This window comes from Punica granatum, chromosome 8, assembly GCF_007655135.1.
Source record: "Punica granatum isolate Tunisia-2019 chromosome 8, ASM765513v2, whole genome shotgun sequence".
Lineage (NCBI taxonomy): Eukaryota > Viridiplantae > Streptophyta > Magnoliopsida > Myrtales > Lythraceae > Punica > Punica granatum.
In genome coordinates, this window is record NC_045134.1 from 23,233,413 (window position 1) to 23,251,310 (window position 17,898).

The 17,898-nt window shown below is 40.8% G+C and overlaps 2 protein-coding genes across 5 annotated transcripts; one reads left to right on the forward strand and one right to left on the reverse strand.

The window, feature by feature from the left end:
- Nucleotides 1–1,278: 1,278 nt before the first annotated feature.
- Nucleotides 1,279–6,050, forward strand: LOC116187429 (ribokinase-like). 4 transcript variants are annotated; one of them, XM_031516117.1, is made up of 12 exons: nt 1,282–1,777; nt 1,882–1,974; nt 2,283–2,360; nt 2,486–2,560; nt 3,046–3,098; nt 3,318–3,465; nt 3,575–3,685; nt 4,420–4,546; nt 4,654–4,748; nt 4,883–5,021; nt 5,256–5,308; nt 5,409–6,050. In XM_031516117.1, exons 1-12 carry the CDS (start codon nt 1,532–1,534, stop codon nt 5,490–5,492), a joined length of 1,302 nt encoding a protein of 433 aa, XP_031371977.1. In that variant the 5' UTR covers nt 1,282–1,531; the 3' UTR covers nt 5,493–6,050. The 4 variants fall into 4 exon arrangements, with proteins under 4 accessions (XP_031371975.1, XP_031371977.1, XP_031371976.1 ...); XM_031516118.1 differs by having other exon boundaries at nt 1,285–1,777; nt 1,885–1,974; XM_031516115.1 differs by having other exon boundaries at nt 1,279–1,777; nt 5,256–6,050.
- A 6,235-nt stretch (nt 6,051–12,285) lies between these two features.
- Nucleotides 12,286–14,655, reverse strand: LOC116187427 (probable disease resistance protein At5g63020). The gene is made up of 2 exons (XM_031516113.1): nt 14,525–14,655; nt 12,286–14,379 (listed from the first exon to the last, which is right to left on the reverse strand). The coding sequence occupies exons 1-2, from the start codon at nt 14,575–14,577 to the stop codon at nt 12,453–12,455; spliced, it is 1,980 nt and encodes a 659-aa protein (XP_031371973.1). The 5' UTR covers nt 14,578–14,655; the 3' UTR covers nt 12,286–12,452.
- Nucleotides 14,656–17,898: the final 3,243 nt, after the last annotated feature.

Sequence of the window (17,898 nt, forward strand, 5' to 3'; positions counted from 1 at the left end):
GCCCAAGCTCTTGTAATAATCATGTCAATCGAATGGTTAAAAAAGTAATAAATAGCCGGTTCTTTAAAGAGATCGGATAATATAATATTGAGTAAATAGGCAATTTGGTCCATAAGATTTGGGTGTACGTTAATCAAAATTTTGACATTTTTTTTCCCTATCAATTGGTTCCCTTAGTTTGGGAAGTTTCATTAATTTGGTATCTGATGCATCAATTAGATCCTTCAATTTGCATGGTTACATAAGTATGGTCATTTGTACATCATAAAGGTCCCTCAAATTGAAATTTTGCATCATTTTGGACTTATGGTACATCAATTTGGTTCTTCAATACATCAAAATGGTCCTTTGTACCATCAATTTGGTCCTCTAAATTATTTCCCTCCAATATTGCGGTTTACACCGTTCAAACATAGACAATGCCACATTAACTTGGTTACATGTTACATCAAATTGGTCAGTCATCTATTTTTTAAAAAAATTAAAAAAGAAAAGAAAAACTACTATTTGTCTTCCTCCTCCGATTCACCGAAGTTTCGGCAAGCCTGAGGCTCCACTCCTACCACACTAGGGACTTGCAATCCAGGCAGTGGGCTCCTGAGCCTCGGGCTCATCGAACCGGGGATCGGGAGCCCCTGGATCGTAGAGAAAGAAAGCTTTGACCCCTAGTGCCTTGACCTTTCTCTTTCTACGATTGAGGGGCTCTCGACCCTTGGCTTAATAAGCCCCTTGCTTGGGTTTGAACCTAGATCCAAGCTTATTCAGGGTCAAGAGCCCATGCTTTTTTCTGTTAAAAAAAAAAGAAAAAGAAATGATCGGGGGTGGTGGAATCGCCGAGCCACACCCGAGCTCCTCGGGGGAGGTCACCGATAAGGGAGCATAAGACTCCTCCATTGTTTCTTTCTTTTTTTTTTTAAAGAAACAAAGAAAAAGAAATTTTTTTAAAAAAAACACAATTACCCAATGGTACATCATTTATCTTTGACGTAACATCAGTTAGGTCCCGAAAAACGGCCGTCAAACGCTGTTTCCCTGCAAATTGGCTTACTGTACGGGGATCCAATTGATACGATCGAGAATCTGATTGATGTATCAAAGAACCTAATTGATGTAAACGCATAATCTCGAGGACTAAATTAATGTGTTCAACCCAACTGAAGGACCTAATTAATATGTCAAGGATCATATTGATATAACTTCCAAAAAAATTAAGGGATCAAATCGATGTAAAAAAATCAAGGATTCAATTGAGGTAGCACCCCAATCCAAATTGCCTGTTTACTCAAATAATATTCAGACATGGTTGACATCGAACTACAACCGAACTACGGTGGATGAACCCGAGCCAACGGTTGCCAGCCAAGAAGATGATGAGAGGAGGAGGAGAAGACGACAACCACTGCAATCATCGGCTGTGGTCTGCTCTGCGAGATGTATGCATTGCTGACAATGTCGTCATAGCCGAGGAAGGGAAAACTCCATCCACGCGCCATCCTCTTCATCAGTCCGCTGACCGTCCTGGGGAAGGAAGATGACGGCGATGACGTCACCGCACTCACATGTCAACTCCATTTCCACTCTCCTCTTCACTCCTATCTCCCCTCGTCCTCGTCACGGATTCCAGAGCCTCCGTCGGGGTCAAACCCAGGGGAAGAGATCTCATCTGCTTCACTCAACATCTTCGTCGTGTAGTACCCTCTCTTTTGGCTTCTGGAACTCATTCCGGCTCAGAATGTCGTCGGAGCCTCTGCCTCCTCTCCCCGAGCGCCGAATCGTCGTGGGTCTCCCTCCGTCCCTCCCTCCCTCTGTGTGTGTGTGTGCGTGTTTGTTTCGTTGGGTGGATTGAATTACGATGTGGTGATTGATGATGATGAGCTGAAGCAGGTGGGACTGGGAATGCTGTCGGTGGATTTCTTGGCGACGGTGGCTTCTTTTCCCAAGCCCGACGACAAGATTCGCAGCACCAGCTTGAAGGTTTCCTTCCACCCCCGCCGTCTTCTTCTTCTTCTGTAACTGTAATCTTGATTCAGTTGGGATAGCACTGTTGAATTATGGGGGGAAAAATGTGAAGTTTGATTTGACAAAATCATAGGCAGTTCGGCAAGTAACAATCGGGTCTATTTTGAAGAAATTCTATAAAATGGTCGGGCTTTAGAAAGCGGCTGTGCTGTTATGGGTTTTCGTAATACACAGCTCGTAGTGATGGGAGCTTTTCGAGAGGCAAAGGAGAGTGGTGGTACAATGAAATTGTGTTCGAGGTGTCTGACAGGATTGTTTTGTAGGTTCAAGGAGGTGGGAACTCGGGGAATGCTTTGACTTGTGTGGCTCGTCTCGGGTTATCCCCAAGGCTCATTTCGAAGGTGCAAATCGTTGTGAATACCATTCTTGTCCATGTTAAGTGAACGTATAGGCTTACTGAAAAGCAAGATGCTTTGTTTGTATTGTGTTGGTCTCAACTGCTGAGTATTTTGCATGAATTTTTCAGGTTGCCGATGATAGCCAAGGCCAGAGCATCATAGAAGAACTGGAAGCTGACGGTGTAGACACTTCTTATATTGTGGTACACTTCTTTTGGAAGTTGACAAATATTTACAAGATCCATTTTTGAAATGGTCTTGCATGCTAGATTCTTCCCTGGATTGGGCATAGAATGATTTTGTCCCCCGATCAATTGCTTTCGTTGATTGTTATATTTCCGCCGCAATCATCGTGAGACCTACAACAATCAATGGTGGAGATTGAGTAGGTGTCCTTCCTGTAGTGTACTTTCCTTGAAATTAATGTGGTGTTGCATGTCAAGAAGCATAACATGGATTGCAGCATGCATTTCTCGTGCTGTGGTACTGCTAAGCTAATGTCATAAAAACAAGTACTGAGGTACAATGAGCAGTGACTATCTAGTAACATACATGTCTTGAAGTACTTGAGTTAAAAACTTTGAGTAGGCTACGTGTTTCGAAAGATCTTATTATAAATATAGTTACAGATGAAGTGGAATCACACCAATGCTTTGATCGTCCTTACATTCAAGTTGTTGTGTTCTAGGTTTCCAAGGAGGGCAACTCACCATTCACTTATCTAATCATCGATGAGCAAACGTGAGAAACCTACACTGATTCATCTGTTTACGTTCCTGGATTCCTTCCTCCAAACTACTTTCGATAAGCATCATTTTAGGGTTATACAGCATCACTTTAACTTATTGTTAGGTAACCTCCAGATTCTGTTTGTTTTATTGGTGAATATGAGAACCCTTATTGTTCTTTAGCTATTTTTTGAAGTCATACCAGATGGCTAATCCAGCGTTTCCTTTTCAGGAAAACCCGCACTTGTATACACCAACCTGGCTACCCTCTAGCGCCAGATGAAGTTTCTTCATCAAATTTGTTATCTGCTCTCGATGGAGCTAGAATTCTGTACTTTGATGGGAGATTTCCTGATACTGCTTTGGAAGTTGCCAAAGAGGTAAGTTTATGAATGTTCAGCTGCTTGGTTTGGATACCAATTGATGGGTGTAATTAAGAAAGCCATAAGCAGGACATTAAATAGCAGTCCTGCTGTTTCTCCAGTATAGGCTACGAGCAGGAACATTCCGATCTTAATCGATGCAGAGAGGCTACGGGAAGGGCTGGACGATCTCCTTGATTTGGCAGACTACGCAGTTTGCTCTGCAAAATTTCCACAGGCAAACCAGTCTCTCTGATGAATTCGATTTCTGCTGTCAGTGGCAAGATCTTATTAGAAATGTCTGTTCAGTTGCTGTTTCATCAATTTAAGAATTTTGATCATAACCATGGCATGCTTCCACAACCTCCAAATTGATGATTAGTTTTGAGAATTTGTGCCTTTCATTTGGATCTTATCAGAGTTAGCCCTCTCTTCTAAACAGTTTTCATCATTTTCCTTCCATTATTGCAATTATATTGGTGTTTCTCATTCCATCATATTATGGATAGCAATACCCAACATGTATAAAGGAAAATATGACTTTTCAACTCTGTTTTATTTATTTGATTGTTGTCAGTCGGAGATTTGAATCATGTCTGCAATGAAATCCAAGTTATCAATGATCAACCTTTTATTTGTTAGCATCAGCCTGGAGGAGCTTGCAAAACATGATCTCTTATGAACACATGGCACTTCACCAAGCCAAGTTACTTCTTTTCTGTTGCTGGTGTGAGAAAACAATTTTTCTCGAAGCAAATTTGTCCACGTTTCAATGATACTTGAATATCTTTTCGAGTCTGGAGCCCATCTTTTGTGCCTTTACTTGTCCTCAGAAGTGATTTACATCCTGTGCCCGGGCCCATATGTAGAAAAGGGTTCTCATGTGCCTTTAATCTACCACGAGTTCCATGCACATAATTCTTTTTTTTTTGGTATTCATCTTCTCCAGTTAAAAGAATGTCATTGTGACAGGCATGGACTGAAGCACCATCTATTCCAACTGCCCTTCTTTCGATGCTGTTGAGATTACCAAAACTGAAGTTTGTGATTGTGACATTGGGGGAAGAGGGATGCGTAATGCTCGAGAGAACTTCTGATGGCAAGTCTTACCACTAGTCTACTCTTCTAGGGTTTCTGAAACCATATATTCATTTAATCTAGTTCCACGGCTTACTAATGATTTCATGGTAAAATGTTATCAAGAAGATCCTCAGCTTGAAGAAGTTGATGTGGACAACTTGTTAGACTTGCTGAAGCAGAGGAAGGATGATGGAGCAATGGTCCCGACCTGTGTCTCATCGGTACTGTTGTTTAAAGAGAAGTTGTTTGTTTACATTAGAGGATGAGAATATACCGATTACGATTGCAATACTCCTTCCTTCTTGTGATAATGTGGTCTGATAGTTGTGTTTCTTCTCTCCTTCCGTCTTGTTAGGCAATCACAAAGTTGAGAGCAGATGGTATTGGGACAGTAACTGGAAGGTTGATCCTAGGGACTGCCGAGAAGATCCCACCTTCAGAACTTGTAGATACAACTGGAGCTGGGGATGCATTTATTGGAGCAACTATATATGGTAATGTTTTTCTATTCCCGAGTTAAGTTGCAAATCCAACCGCCTCAACAATTGGGAAGAGTGGCTTTGATATATATGGATATATATTCACTTGCATATGTACACATATTTGTTGGAATTTAGTCTGAGGATATCTTTATATAAATTAAGGTCGCCATTTTGAAATTTCTTCCTGCTCATACACTTGGAAGCTCATATATATGCTAATCTCTCGTTCTTCGTTTTGATCTGTAGCTATTTGCGCTGAAATGCCCCCGGAGAAAATGCTGCCATTTGCAGCTCAAGTGGTAATTGAACGAAAGTCCTGCACTCAGCGTTTGATCAAGAATGGTCTGTTCAATTCTTGCCTCTGGCTTTTGAATCAATTTGGTTGTCATTTTACTTCAGGCTGCTGCCAACTGTCGAGCTTTAGGGGCTCGGGCTGGTCTTCCCCGGCGATCGGACCCACGCATGGTACCCTTTTTAAGTTAAAACTTCTAAAGGTAACCAGATTTAATTACACCAGAACTGGCCAGTCAAAAGGATCTCCCGATGGGCACAAGGCCACCTACCTGAGCATGCATCGGCCTTTAGAAAGAAATAAAATAAAATAAAAGTGTGGAGGATAAAAGAGGAATCCTCGAAAGCCGATATTAGTATTGTTCCATGTGTAGCTAAAGCTAGTATTTCGAACAGCTGAGTTCATCTGGTTGATATTGTAACAGAGGCTAATGAAGTGGGCTTAGGGTTCTTTTTTGATGGTGGCCTCATTTCTGTATGATAACCGGCTTGTTTCAGTGTAATGATAATCAAGGTTGTTAATGTTGGAAATCAACACTAGTTTTTTAAGGAAATGTGAGAAGAATATACGATAAGATGGAGGATGTAATAGTTTGCTTGCTTCTACCCCCCTGTTTCCAATGTAATTACCTTAGCACCCTTCTTCATTTCATATTGCCGATTCCTTTGGCCACCTTCTGAACCGTTGTAAGACGGGAGTCTTCGTCGGTAAGCCAATGTGTGGATTTAAATGTTGCTTGTTTTCCAATTTGTTTCACAACTTGTATTCTGGACATTTAAATATTGATGATTTGAACAACGGTTTATTCTAAGTTGCGTTTACGAGTTGAAAGAAGAAAGGTAATTGTTCGATTTGAGTTCATCACAGATTCCTTCAGCTTAAGATTTGACAAATAGCGAGGACCTTTCTATTGCAAACAGCATCAAAATTGCTTTAACGAGATGAAAAGACTAGTTGTTTCCCGATTTGAGTTACTCACATTGCCAGAACGATCGATCGATCGATGTCCTCGAGCCCCACAGATGCGAGTACATCGCATAGTTTAGCTTGAGAATTTGACAGCTGACGAAGCTTTTGATTTCAATTCGGGATAGATGGATTGGATGACGAAATAAAGAGCGATGTTCATGGAGATTCTTTGGGCTCTGCCCTTCACTGCTAGCAGATTGATGAAGATGATGAAGTGGAACTCAAATGGTTATGGCAGATTGATGAAGAATGTTGATGGAATGGAAACTCAAACGGTTATAGCGGTTAAAGGTAGTCGACGAAAGTGAAAGAATCTCTTAATTAGAGTTCTCTCTCTAAAAATAAAAATAAAAATTATTACATAATCATTATTCCCAAGCATGTTCCTAATTAATTGACATACATAGATTGGATGGATGATCATGAGAAAGAAATTTTATTCGGAAAACGAATCAACGGCCGACAAACCACCGCAACCCATCCCACCACTTCTCTCCTCCTTCAATTCGCCTTAATTGTCTTGCACTGCCTCTGCTGTTGCTATCCAGTGGGAGCTTCTCCAGTTTTCGGCAGTGCTTAACCCCTATCAATTTCAGCGAAGGAAAGTGCAGCGCTCTCTTGCAGATGCTCTCCAATTCTGGAAGATTTATTAAGCTAAGGCAGATGAGGCATGAGAGCGTTATGTCCACGTGGGAATCTTCAACATCCCCACTTATCAGTTCCCGCATCGCGGAACAGTCACTGATTAAGAGGTGGGTAAGGCTGGGAGCATGATAAATTACAGTTGTCACTTCTTCTAACCTTTTACATGCCCCGATGACTATCCTTTTGAGGCTACGGAAGCAGTTCTGACTTTCCAGGCAACTTGAAGTTAGTTCAGGATAATAAGAAGAAGGAAGAGTATGAGGAGAAGATCCTGATCCATCACTTCTCCCAGTCTCACCGCCGCAACCGTATGATTCTCCCTTTACCACGCTTATTGTTGAAACCAAGAGAGAAGGTGATGGGACCGAAAAGAGAGAGGTGCTGCTATTGTCTGCAAATCCTCGATCTTATTTCATTCACTAGAGGAATCTCTTATATGAGCAAAATACATTCAGCTGTAAGAAGAAAGTTCTAGACTTATAGAGAAAGGTAGGATATCTAGCCTAAAATAAAGATGCTATACAAAAATACGAGATACTAGTAATATTAAGATACTAAACTAGTAATTGTACAACTGTAATACCCCCCCTTCAAGTTGGTGCGTGAGGATTACGAACACCAACTTGCCGAGAAGGAACAGAAAACGGTCCCGCCCCAATGCCTTAGTGAACAAGTCTGCCAATTGATGTTTCGTGGAGACGTGTGCAGTAGTGATGACATTGTTCTTACTATGGTCACGGAAGAAATGACAATCGATCTCAATGTGCTTCGTACGTTCATGAAAGACTGGATTGGCAGCAATGTGAAGTGCTGCCTGATTATCGCAAAATAGTTGAGTAGGTCGAGGAAAAATGACACCAAGAGACGATAATAAGTTACGTACCAGATGATCTCACTAACAGTAGCAGCCATGGCCCTATATTCCGCTTCAGCAGAAGAACGCGAAACAGTGGTTTGCTTCTTTGTTTTCCAAGAGATGGGACTACCTCCAATAGTTATGAAGTAGCCAGTTATAGAACGCCGGGTCATAGGGCAACTAGCCCAATCAGAATCACAGAATGCAGCTAGTTCCAATGACTTTGGATGAATAAAGATTCCTTGCCCTGGTGATTGTTTAATGTAACGAAGGACACGAGTAGCTGCGTCCCAATGATCTTGACGAGGTGTCTGCATAAACTGCGATAGGATCTGGACAGAGTAGGTGATTTCTGGCCTCGTGATAGTGAGATAGAGAAGACGCCCAACAAGTTGACGATACTGTCCTGGATCAGTAAGCAGGGCACCGGAATCGGAGGAAAGTCGATGATTCTGCTCCATAGGAAAACTAGAAGGACGAGAATCAAGCATTCCACACTCAGACAAAATGTCAATGGCATACTTCCGTTGACAAAGAAACAACCCTGAATCCATACGAGACACTTCTATGCCAAGGAAATACCGTAAAGTGCCTAAGTCCTTAATACGAAAGCAAGAACTGAGGTACCTTTTGAACGAGGTACAATGAGCAGGTGAATTCCCGGCGACTAATAAATCGTCTACATAGACGAGGACGGCAATGAAGATACTATCTTTAGAGTAAGTAAAAAGAGAATGATCAGCTCCGGACTGCCTAAATCCATATGCAAATAAGGCGTCTACTAATTTGGAAAACCAATTCCTGGAAGCCTGTCGTAAGCCATAGAGAGATTTAAGAAGCCGACATACTTGTCCTGGTCGAGTAGCAGAGAGACCAGGTGGAACTGACATATAAACTTCCTCGTGCAGATCACCATGAAGGAATGCATTATGCACATCCATCTGATGGATTTCCCATTTCTTCATAACAGCAACAGCAAGGAAGCATCTAACTGTCACAAGTTTGGCAACAGGAGCAAAAGTCTCACTAAAGTCAACTCCTTCTACTTGCGTGAATCCTTTAGCTACGAGGCGGGCTTTATATCTCTCAATAGACCCATCAGCATGACGCTTAATTTTGTAGACCCATTTACAATCAACAGGTTTCTTCCCCGGGGGTAAATTACTCATAGTCCAGGTACCGTTGAGTTCAAGTGCTCAGAGTTCCTCTGCCATAGCCGCTTGCCATCGCGGGTCACGAGCAGCCTCTCTATATGAACGAGGTTCGACATCTAAATCTAAAGTGGCAAGAAACGATATGTATTTATTGGTAGCACCCGTATATGATAAATAGTTGCGGAGAGGATACGGTGTACCTGAAGAATTCTGAGATTCGATTAAGCAAAGAGAGGAAGACTCGATCATTGCCGTATGACATACATAGTCCTTGAGGAATAAAGGCGGCCTACGTATTCGATTTGATCGTCGTAAGATGGAAGCATCCTCTAAAATTATGTCTGATGGTGATCTTGGATTTAGGACGAGCTCCCCTGTGAAGTCCGGTGATGGAGGAGATTGAGCAGAGTTCCTATCTGCATTTAATGGAGAATGGGCTGGCTTCTGAATTGAGCTTGGGCCGAATCCCTGCAACTGATTGGGCTTTCCAGATGAGGAGGAGACGTCACCCGGAGAAGCTGGACCCGGCTTCTGTATTGAGCTTGGGCCGAATTCCTGCAGCGGATTGGTCTTCTCGGACGAAGAGGAGACGCCGCCCGGAGAAGCTGGATCCGGAATTATGTGACCCACTGGACTGTCAATCGGCCCTATTGGGCTCTCTTCTGGGCCTCCCACACCGACTTTATATAATGGACTGTGGATTTCATCATGCTGGCCCGCAATGTATTCTTCTTCCCAGTGCAGTGGTGTGCCCATTTCCGTTCCATTTGTTCCCGAGTCTTCGTAAGGAAACGTATTCTCGTAAAAACTGACATCTCTTGAGACGAAAAATTCTTTGGTCTTTAAATCATAGACACGCCATCCCTTCTTGCCATGGGGATATCCCACAAAAATACATCTCCGTGCTCGTTCCTTGAACTTGTTCGTAGGTGGTGGTCTTATTTGCTCATAATAGAGAGAGCCGAACACTCTCAAGTGTGAATAGATAGGAATCTTGCCAAATAATACTTCGTGTGGACTTTTCCCGGATAATATTGGAGTAGGCGTGATGTTGATCAAATAAGCCGCCGATAAAATACACTCCCCCCAAAATTTTCCCGGTAGAGAGGCTTGAATAAGTAATGCCCGTGCAACATTTAGGAGATGTCGATGCTTTCGCTCAACTTGCCCATTTTGTTGAAGAGTGTCAACACATGAAGTTTGATGAATAATTCCCTTCTGTGAATAGTATTCTTGCATGTCTCGAGATAGAAACTCCGACCCATTGTCGCTTCGAATTATCTTCACATTTGTATCAAATTGATTTTGCACGAGATTGCAAAAATTCATTAAATGCCGTTTTGCCTCTGACTTGTCTCGCATCAAATAAACCCACAAGCCTCTACTGAAGTCATCGACTATAGTTAAAAAATAATATGCACCCGAATGAGAACGAACTCTATAAGCACCCCATATATCAACATGCACCAATTGAAAAATAGAGCTCGCTTTATTAAAACTACTCGGGAATTTAGATCTAGTTTGATTGGCTTTATGACAAACCTCACAATCTTTATTCATATCATTCTTCAACAATAAACCGGGAATAACGATACGGGGAGATGGATGTCCCAATCTTTTGTGCCACACATCATTCTCTCTTACTACCGCCACCTTATTAACTTCACGAGTTTGAGCAAAATATCGCAAAAGATAGACTCCCCCATGGAGCTCACCTACTCCAATCATCTTCCTCGACACGCGGTCCTGAATAATGCATAAGTCAGAGGAAAATATTATATGGCAATTCATTTCTTTTGAAAGCCGCGCAACAGATATGAGATTGCAATCGAAATCTGGAACAAGCAGGACTTTAGACAATACGAAATTGCCTCCAATGTGCACATTGCCAGTATGTGTAGCCTGAACTGATTTTCCGTTTGGAATAAAAACGGGTGAATCGTCTCGCAAAATTGATGATCCAAATAAGAAACGAGAACAACCAGTCATGTGTCTAGAGGCTCCGGTGTCAATAATCCATGTCTCATTGCAAGATATAAAATTAAATCGATTACCGGTCTGGTTTTCACCCTCTTCATCAGGCCCGACTAGACTGAGTAGCCGTTGAATTTGTTCTTCAGAAAATGGCAACGTTGGAGACGACTGAGTCACTGTTTGTACCGCATTTGCTTGATTGAAACCAGCTCCAGGCCTTTTCCCTTGAAAACCGTGATGCTTCTTACCGAAACCCCCTCTCGATCCTTTCGAATTTCCTGCTTTATACTGACTGTCCCAGCCACCAGAATTTCGATGTCCATCCGAGTTCGTTGGACGCCCATTCAGTTTATAACAGGTGCTCCTTGTATGCCCAATTCGATTGCAGTAGTCGCAATGGGGTCGGTTTCCACCTTGCTGCGTTACAGGTCCGCCATCATCTACTGCCTTTACGGCAAATGCAGTAGCTTCCTGTCTTTGTGTCTCCTGGGAACGAACTATGGTCCTTTGTCGCTCATCCTGACAGACCATCTGATAAACACGATTAAGGTTAGGAAAAGGATCCATGCTAAGTATGTTGGAACGAACCGTAGCAAACTCGGGATTTAATCCCATGAGAAACTGATGAGCTTTCTCCCTTTCTCTCAGTCCCAGTCGATTATGTGCTGCTCCACAAACACACGCACAGGAGCAGGTCATAGACTCAAGGAGATTGTCTAGTTCATCCCAAAGCCCCTTAAGGGACCCATAGTACTCGGCCACCAATTTCCCTTCCTGCCGATATGCATATACCTCGCTCTTCAGTTGGTAAATCCGTGTCTCGTTTCCCTGAGCAAAACGTTGCCTCAAATCTTCCCAAAGGATCCGAGCATTCTCAATGCATGCTATGCTCAGTTGCAAGTCCTTTTCTAATGAGTTTATCATCCATGTAACTACCAGAGAATTCGCCATCAACCATAATGGCTTGTTGGGGTCACCATCTGCAGGCTCAGGTAAAGTTCCATCGATAAACCCTACCTTGTTCTTAGCACGGAGAGCAATCCGCATCAATTGAGACCAGGTAAGGTAGTTTTCTCCATTCAGTTTGCACTCAGTGAGTCGCAAAACTGATCCATCAACTGAAGTTACGGTGTATGGAGACACCAAAGTTGCTGCAGGCGCTGCTGGAAGTGGTGCAGCTTCGACCTGAACGGTTCCTGCAGGAGGGAAAGCAGCTGTATTTGTATTTCCTCCAGACATGGTTGATTAAGGAGTCGGCTTGACTGATTTGCCGAGATTGAGAATGTGATTGTAATTCAACCACACGGCCCTTAGGCTTCACTGCTCTGGTACCATGTTGAAACCAAGAGAGAAGGTGATGGGACCGAAAAGAGAGAGGTGCTGCTATTGTCTGCAAATCCTCGATATTATTTCATTCACTAGAGGAATCTCTTATATGAGCAAAATACATTCAGCTGTAAGAAGAAAGTTCTAGACTTATAGAGAAAGGCAGGATATCTAGCCTAAAATAAAGATGCTATACAAAAATACGAGATACTAGTAATATTAAGATACTAAACTAGTAATTGTACAACTGTAATACTTATCTCTTCGAATTCACACTCCAAAACCCATAGAACTCTGAGATGCTCCATTCTCCTCAATGATGGCTTCGGGATTATAAGTGACCGCAAACCCACACACCTTCCAAGATCGAGTTCTCTTAAGCACCTCTGCAAGTGTGGGCAGTCCGTGAGTAATTCTTGGACACTAGCGGCAAAGTGTAATCCCAAGCAAACATCATCTATTTGGTTGTTCATGCCATTCAGCTCCTCAATCACATTGAGCTCTTCTCCCTCATTTATTGGGTTACCCCACTTTCCCATAACCCAACTAAACACTCTTAAGAATGGCAGACTTGGGACCAGTCCCTTCGGAACACCACATCGATCATCTAAAAGCAGAAACACCAACTTTGTCAGAGTCTTCAGCTCCACAGGCAGCTTCGTTATTTGTGTCCACCACAAATTAAGGTACCTCAAATTTACTAGTGCTCCAATATCTTCTGGTAACTCTTCCAAGTGACTATTGAGTGACAAATCCAGCACTCTCAACAATGGCATGGAAGAAAAGAATCCTTTCGGAAATGTCTTCACACTGGTATCCCGTTTTATCAGAGTAGATAGACTGGAAAAAGCCGTGGGTGTTACAGGGAAGTTTTCCATCTCTTGATGCCTAATCTGGAGAAAAATTGTTTCTGCATTAGTCCACTTCATAAATTCCTTCGGCTCAAAGGACCTCTGCTTTTCCAGACATACTATCTTATTCTTCTTCTGCCCATGCTCAGATACCAACCATAAAGCCATATCTCGAACTACATCATGCATTTTAAAAGTTGTTTCGCCAAAAATAGAATTGTCAACTTCCTCCAACAAACAAACATCTATGAGGTGTTCGATTATATTGATTCCCAAATTACGTGCTTCATGTGAACCATCGCATTCGCTGAGAAAGCCCTCCCCCATCCATAGATCAATCAACTCATCCATGTGATACACAAAATCCTCTGGGAATGTTGAACAATACAAGAAGCACTTCTTCTGCGTTTCATTTGGCAAAGCTTCATAGCTAAATTCTAGCACGGACAGCACCCTTTCTGCCATTCTTGCAAAGCCTGATGGGCGATTCTGCAAATATTCAATAGCTCGTCGCCATTTATCGGGATCCTTCCTACTGGCCATAGCTGCCCCTACAGTAATAAGAGCAAGCGGCAAGTACGCGCACTCTTTAACTAGACATTCGGCAAGCCTTGGGATTTCAACATGGGCGGTCCAAGTTTCTTCACCCACCTTCTCTCGGAATAGTTCGAGGGCTTTATCTGGTGGCAAACAATCAATCTTCTTTGTCCTCTCAGCTTGCATTTGACCACATACTTCCTCTGATCGGGTTGTGAAGATGATCTTTGATTTCCATTCATGACCACGATAAGGAATGCCAAGATTCAAGAGATCTATTTTCTCCCATATGTCATCCAAAAAGAGCAGAAAACTCTTCCTCTTCATAATGCTATATATCTTGCCAGTTCTATCCGATTCACTGGTGCGATCAAATTCAGATCGATCGAGATTCAATTTCTCCCAGATGGCTTTCTGAATTTTTGTAGGATCAGTTGGTCGGGACACCACAATCCAAGCAACCACATCATATTTATCCTGCCTTCTCAGGATTTCATTGTGGATATTCTTTAAGAGGGTGGTCTTTCCCACACCGCCCATGCCATATATCCCTATACGTCTCACGCTTTCATCTTGAACCCACTCCCATACCTCCTCAAAGCTGGAATCTAAGCCCACTGGCGGCTCGAGAGGTTTCTCAAACATCGGGGGATCATCTGGCTTGTAGGTGAAAACTGTGAAACTGCTGGCCTTGCGAAGCTCTTCTTCCAAAGTGGCTCGCGTCTTCTCGGCACACTTTGATAGCTCGTAATATGATGTGGAGTTCCTGTTGATGAAGAGATTAGAAAACCAATTAAAAGGGACCATTTTTCGTAACAAGATCAACCTAGTTGGGATTTGAGCCCGATCCACAAGATGAGGACATGAGTTGTAAACTAATACATTCAAGCAGGCAGCAAGATGAATCTTACCTTTCAGACTCAGAGAGAGAGACCCCTCCAACTCCCTGGAAGCCTTTCTTCATTTCCTGCTCCCCTTGCTCGAGAATCTCTCGCACTTCTTTCTCGAGAAGAAGCTGCACTCGCTCCAACCAGCCGCCCACTTCAAGAAACTTGTTGCTTCACTGTCTCAAAGACATCGTGCAATTCATCTCTCTTGCGGCTGAGAGCCTCAAGAGATCTCTCGAGCTTCAAATCAGCAGGCTCGTAGGCAACATCTTCATTGCAGTTGAATTTACCACCTTGGTCTAGCGTCTCCTCTATCTCGGCTCTCTTTGCCTTGGCAAGCTTCGACTGCCTGTAACGTGCGCGGCAATTACTGAAACAGAGTCCGCACAGGCAAGTCATCCCCATCATCTCCTTCCCCTTGACCAGAATCTCTTCGACTTCCTTCCTATGGGTTTCCACCCTCTGCAACCAGCCATCCGCGATGGGCCTTCGGATCCATCGTTCTCCTTTTTCAGCTGTTGAGACCAGTCGGTTCACGTCATCATAGACACATCGCAGCTCTGCCATCTTGCTCTCGAGGGCTTTCAAATTGTCACCAAGACTCTTGATGTACCTCCGGTAATTCGCCGTGCGATCCCAGCACGTGAGGCAAGCGCCAAACACATTGTTCGCGATATCAGCCATTTGGGTCTTTTGACTGAAAGTTGAAAATGATGACGATAACAGTTTCAGAAGATGAATTTAGTGTCCAAAATATGAGTTTGCCTGATCAGTTGCCTTTGAGTATTATGTGACTTAACTAAGAGGCAAAGAATGATATCACATTCTCAACTTAAGCTACATCAATATTCGAATCTTCTCCTTTATGATTAAAATTCTTTCATTTCGGTCTCTCTCTTGTTCCAATTTTTTGGGTTAAAGTATCTCAGTCTTACAGTTGATGTCTGACAAAGATCAACGAATTGCGAAGTTGTTCAGTTTTATTATGCTAAGCTCCTCTTGTCACAATTTTGAGTTGCCTTTGAATGTATGTTAACTTCGCTAAGAGGCAAAGAATGATATCATATTCTTAGCTTAAAATCACCAAGCTTCAGTGTTACGGCCATTAATTAATATCGGAATATCTCTTCCTTCCTTCATCCCTCCTCTCCTCTTTCTCTGTTATGGCCATTAGTTAATATCCGAATCATCTCCTTTTCCTCCTCCTCTCTCTCTTTCTCCCATTAATAAAATCGATCTTGGCATGAGGAAGCGGTGAGCACGAGACGCCGCTTAGAACCAAGAGGTTATAGATTCGATCATCATCAGTGGGACTTATGTGTCCCTTTATTTAGCTTTATTTCCTTGTCTTGTAATAGGCCTATGTGTCTCCCTTATTACCGGAAAATCAACCTTGGCTTCATATTGTTTTATAAAAAATTAAATCATTTTGTCACATTATTAAGGATCCCATGTTTGTATTTAAGATTAAAAGAATAGCTGGAAATAAACAGATACCACAAACTGTAATGACAATATTAATACCACGAACTAGCAAACTTTTGGATTTCTTATAAATTTATTTATGTTCAAATTATATACGTGGTGCGCGCAGACCACTCACTAGTATTTTGAAAAATAAAAAGAATTAAAATTCATAACTATATTATCTTATGTATATAAAGATACTAAATGGGCCCGACCATATGGTCTCAAAACGCTCCGTTTCTGAAAGAAATTTTCTCGGATTTTTGGGCTAAAAATTTTAATTTTATTATTTTATGTTATAAAATTATCAATACAATCTTTCGAACAAAATCTTTGGAAATTACTTATATTTGTCATAAAATTATAAACAAAATATTTTGACGCTCCGTTTCTGAATGAAATTTTCATTATTTCCTAATATTTTTAGTTAAAAATTTAATTTTATTATTTTATATTATAAAATTATCAATAAAATCTTTCGACCAAAATCTTTGAAAATTAATTATATTTAGTTATAAAATTATCAACAGAATGTTTTGAAATTCTTTATCAAACCCTCATCAATTGCACAAAATCAGATTTATTTCCTGAATCAGATTTATTTCCTAAAGTGTCGAGTTCTATGGATCAACTAAGTATATCGTAAATCCCAAGTTGGGTAATAGATATCCATAATTTTCTACATATAAATCCAGTATATTCCTTTTAAATCGAAGTGTGGTGGGGGTTCATGATCGGAGGTTTGCATCACCGAGTCTCATGTGCTTTTTGCTTCTTACTAATTTCACCGTTATGCTTCTATTGACCTGTAAAATCTGCAAGAAAATCCCAAGTACGTCTCTTATGTATGAGAACCATGGTTCATATTCGATGGAATTCCTTTAAATTTATTCTCATTCCATGTTAATCTGATTTGATCTTAGCGTAGCATGGCTGCATCTCATGTTCCATAATTACCATTTAATCAATTTGCATCTCATTGACTTGCATGCTAACTACATATACATATATATATATATTAATTTCTTTTGAATGAAACTATATTTATAAATATATATATTAATTCTGCCATATTTATTTATTGATTGATTTATAATTTTTCGTGTGCAAATTTCATAATTAAATTCCTTTATTCTTGATTCAACATTAATTAATTGGAGTTCATTATTATTTATCTTTCCAACTCCAATTGCATATATATATATATATATATATAATAATAATAATAATTTTAGCTGCTCACCATATGTATAGTTGAGGAAGACAATTGAACCGAGAGATGGTTATGATATATTAATCATGTCTCTCTGTTTTAATTATGCTTGATAGTTCTGGTTGGAAGTTTAATCATCATGGCATACATATATATAAATATAGTAGTTATATACTTTTATGTATTAATTGAAAAGAATAATAAAAGATGAATTAATTTGATCCTTTTAGGTGTATTAATTTTATCCAAGAACAAATTTATAAAAATAATTTTTTTTCAGAAGCTCAGTTTTTAATACAATACAACAGCATACAAATATTGAAAATGTTAAAGACCAAACATATCTATTATTTTGAGTTAGATGTCAACTCTTCAATTTTAAAAAAGCGAGTTTTTCAAATTTTTTCCCATTTTATAACTTATACACTAACATACTAATTTCAGTTTGTCATTTTTTTAATAAGAATTATTTCATAATCTTTACTATCAAAGTTATTAGTAAATCTCATAAATAATAATATTAAAGGAAATATAAATTATAATGATATATATTAATATACATAAATGTTTAAGCACTATATTATAAAATTCTTCAAAAAAAATATTAAATTCTATCTCGCGCAATGCACGGGCTCCACGACTAGTATTAATATAAAAATACACACCATGCATGTATGTAATAAGTACTCGGCTGGCTATGCATGTATGTAATAAGTAC

Coding starts and splice junctions, on each gene's coding strand:
- LOC116187429 (XM_031516115.1), top strand. CDS start 1,532: ATGACGGCGATGACGTCACCGCACTCACATGTCAACTCCATTTCCACT. Junction 1,975..2,282: donor TTCGCAGCACCAGCTTGAAG/GTTTCCTTCCAC, acceptor ATTGTTTTGTAG/GTTCAAGGAGGTGGGAACTC. Junction 3,686..4,419: donor GCTCTGCAAAATTTCCACAG/GCAAACCAGTCT, acceptor TCATTGTGACAG/GCATGGACTGAAGCACCATC.
- LOC116187427 (XM_031516113.1), bottom strand. CDS start 14,577: ATGAAGAAAGGCTTCCAGGGAGTTGGAGGGGTCTCTCTCTCTGAGTCT. Junction 14,380..14,524: donor TCTCTCTCTGAGTCTGAAAG/GTAAGATTCATC, acceptor CTTCATCAACAG/GAACTCCACATCATATTACG.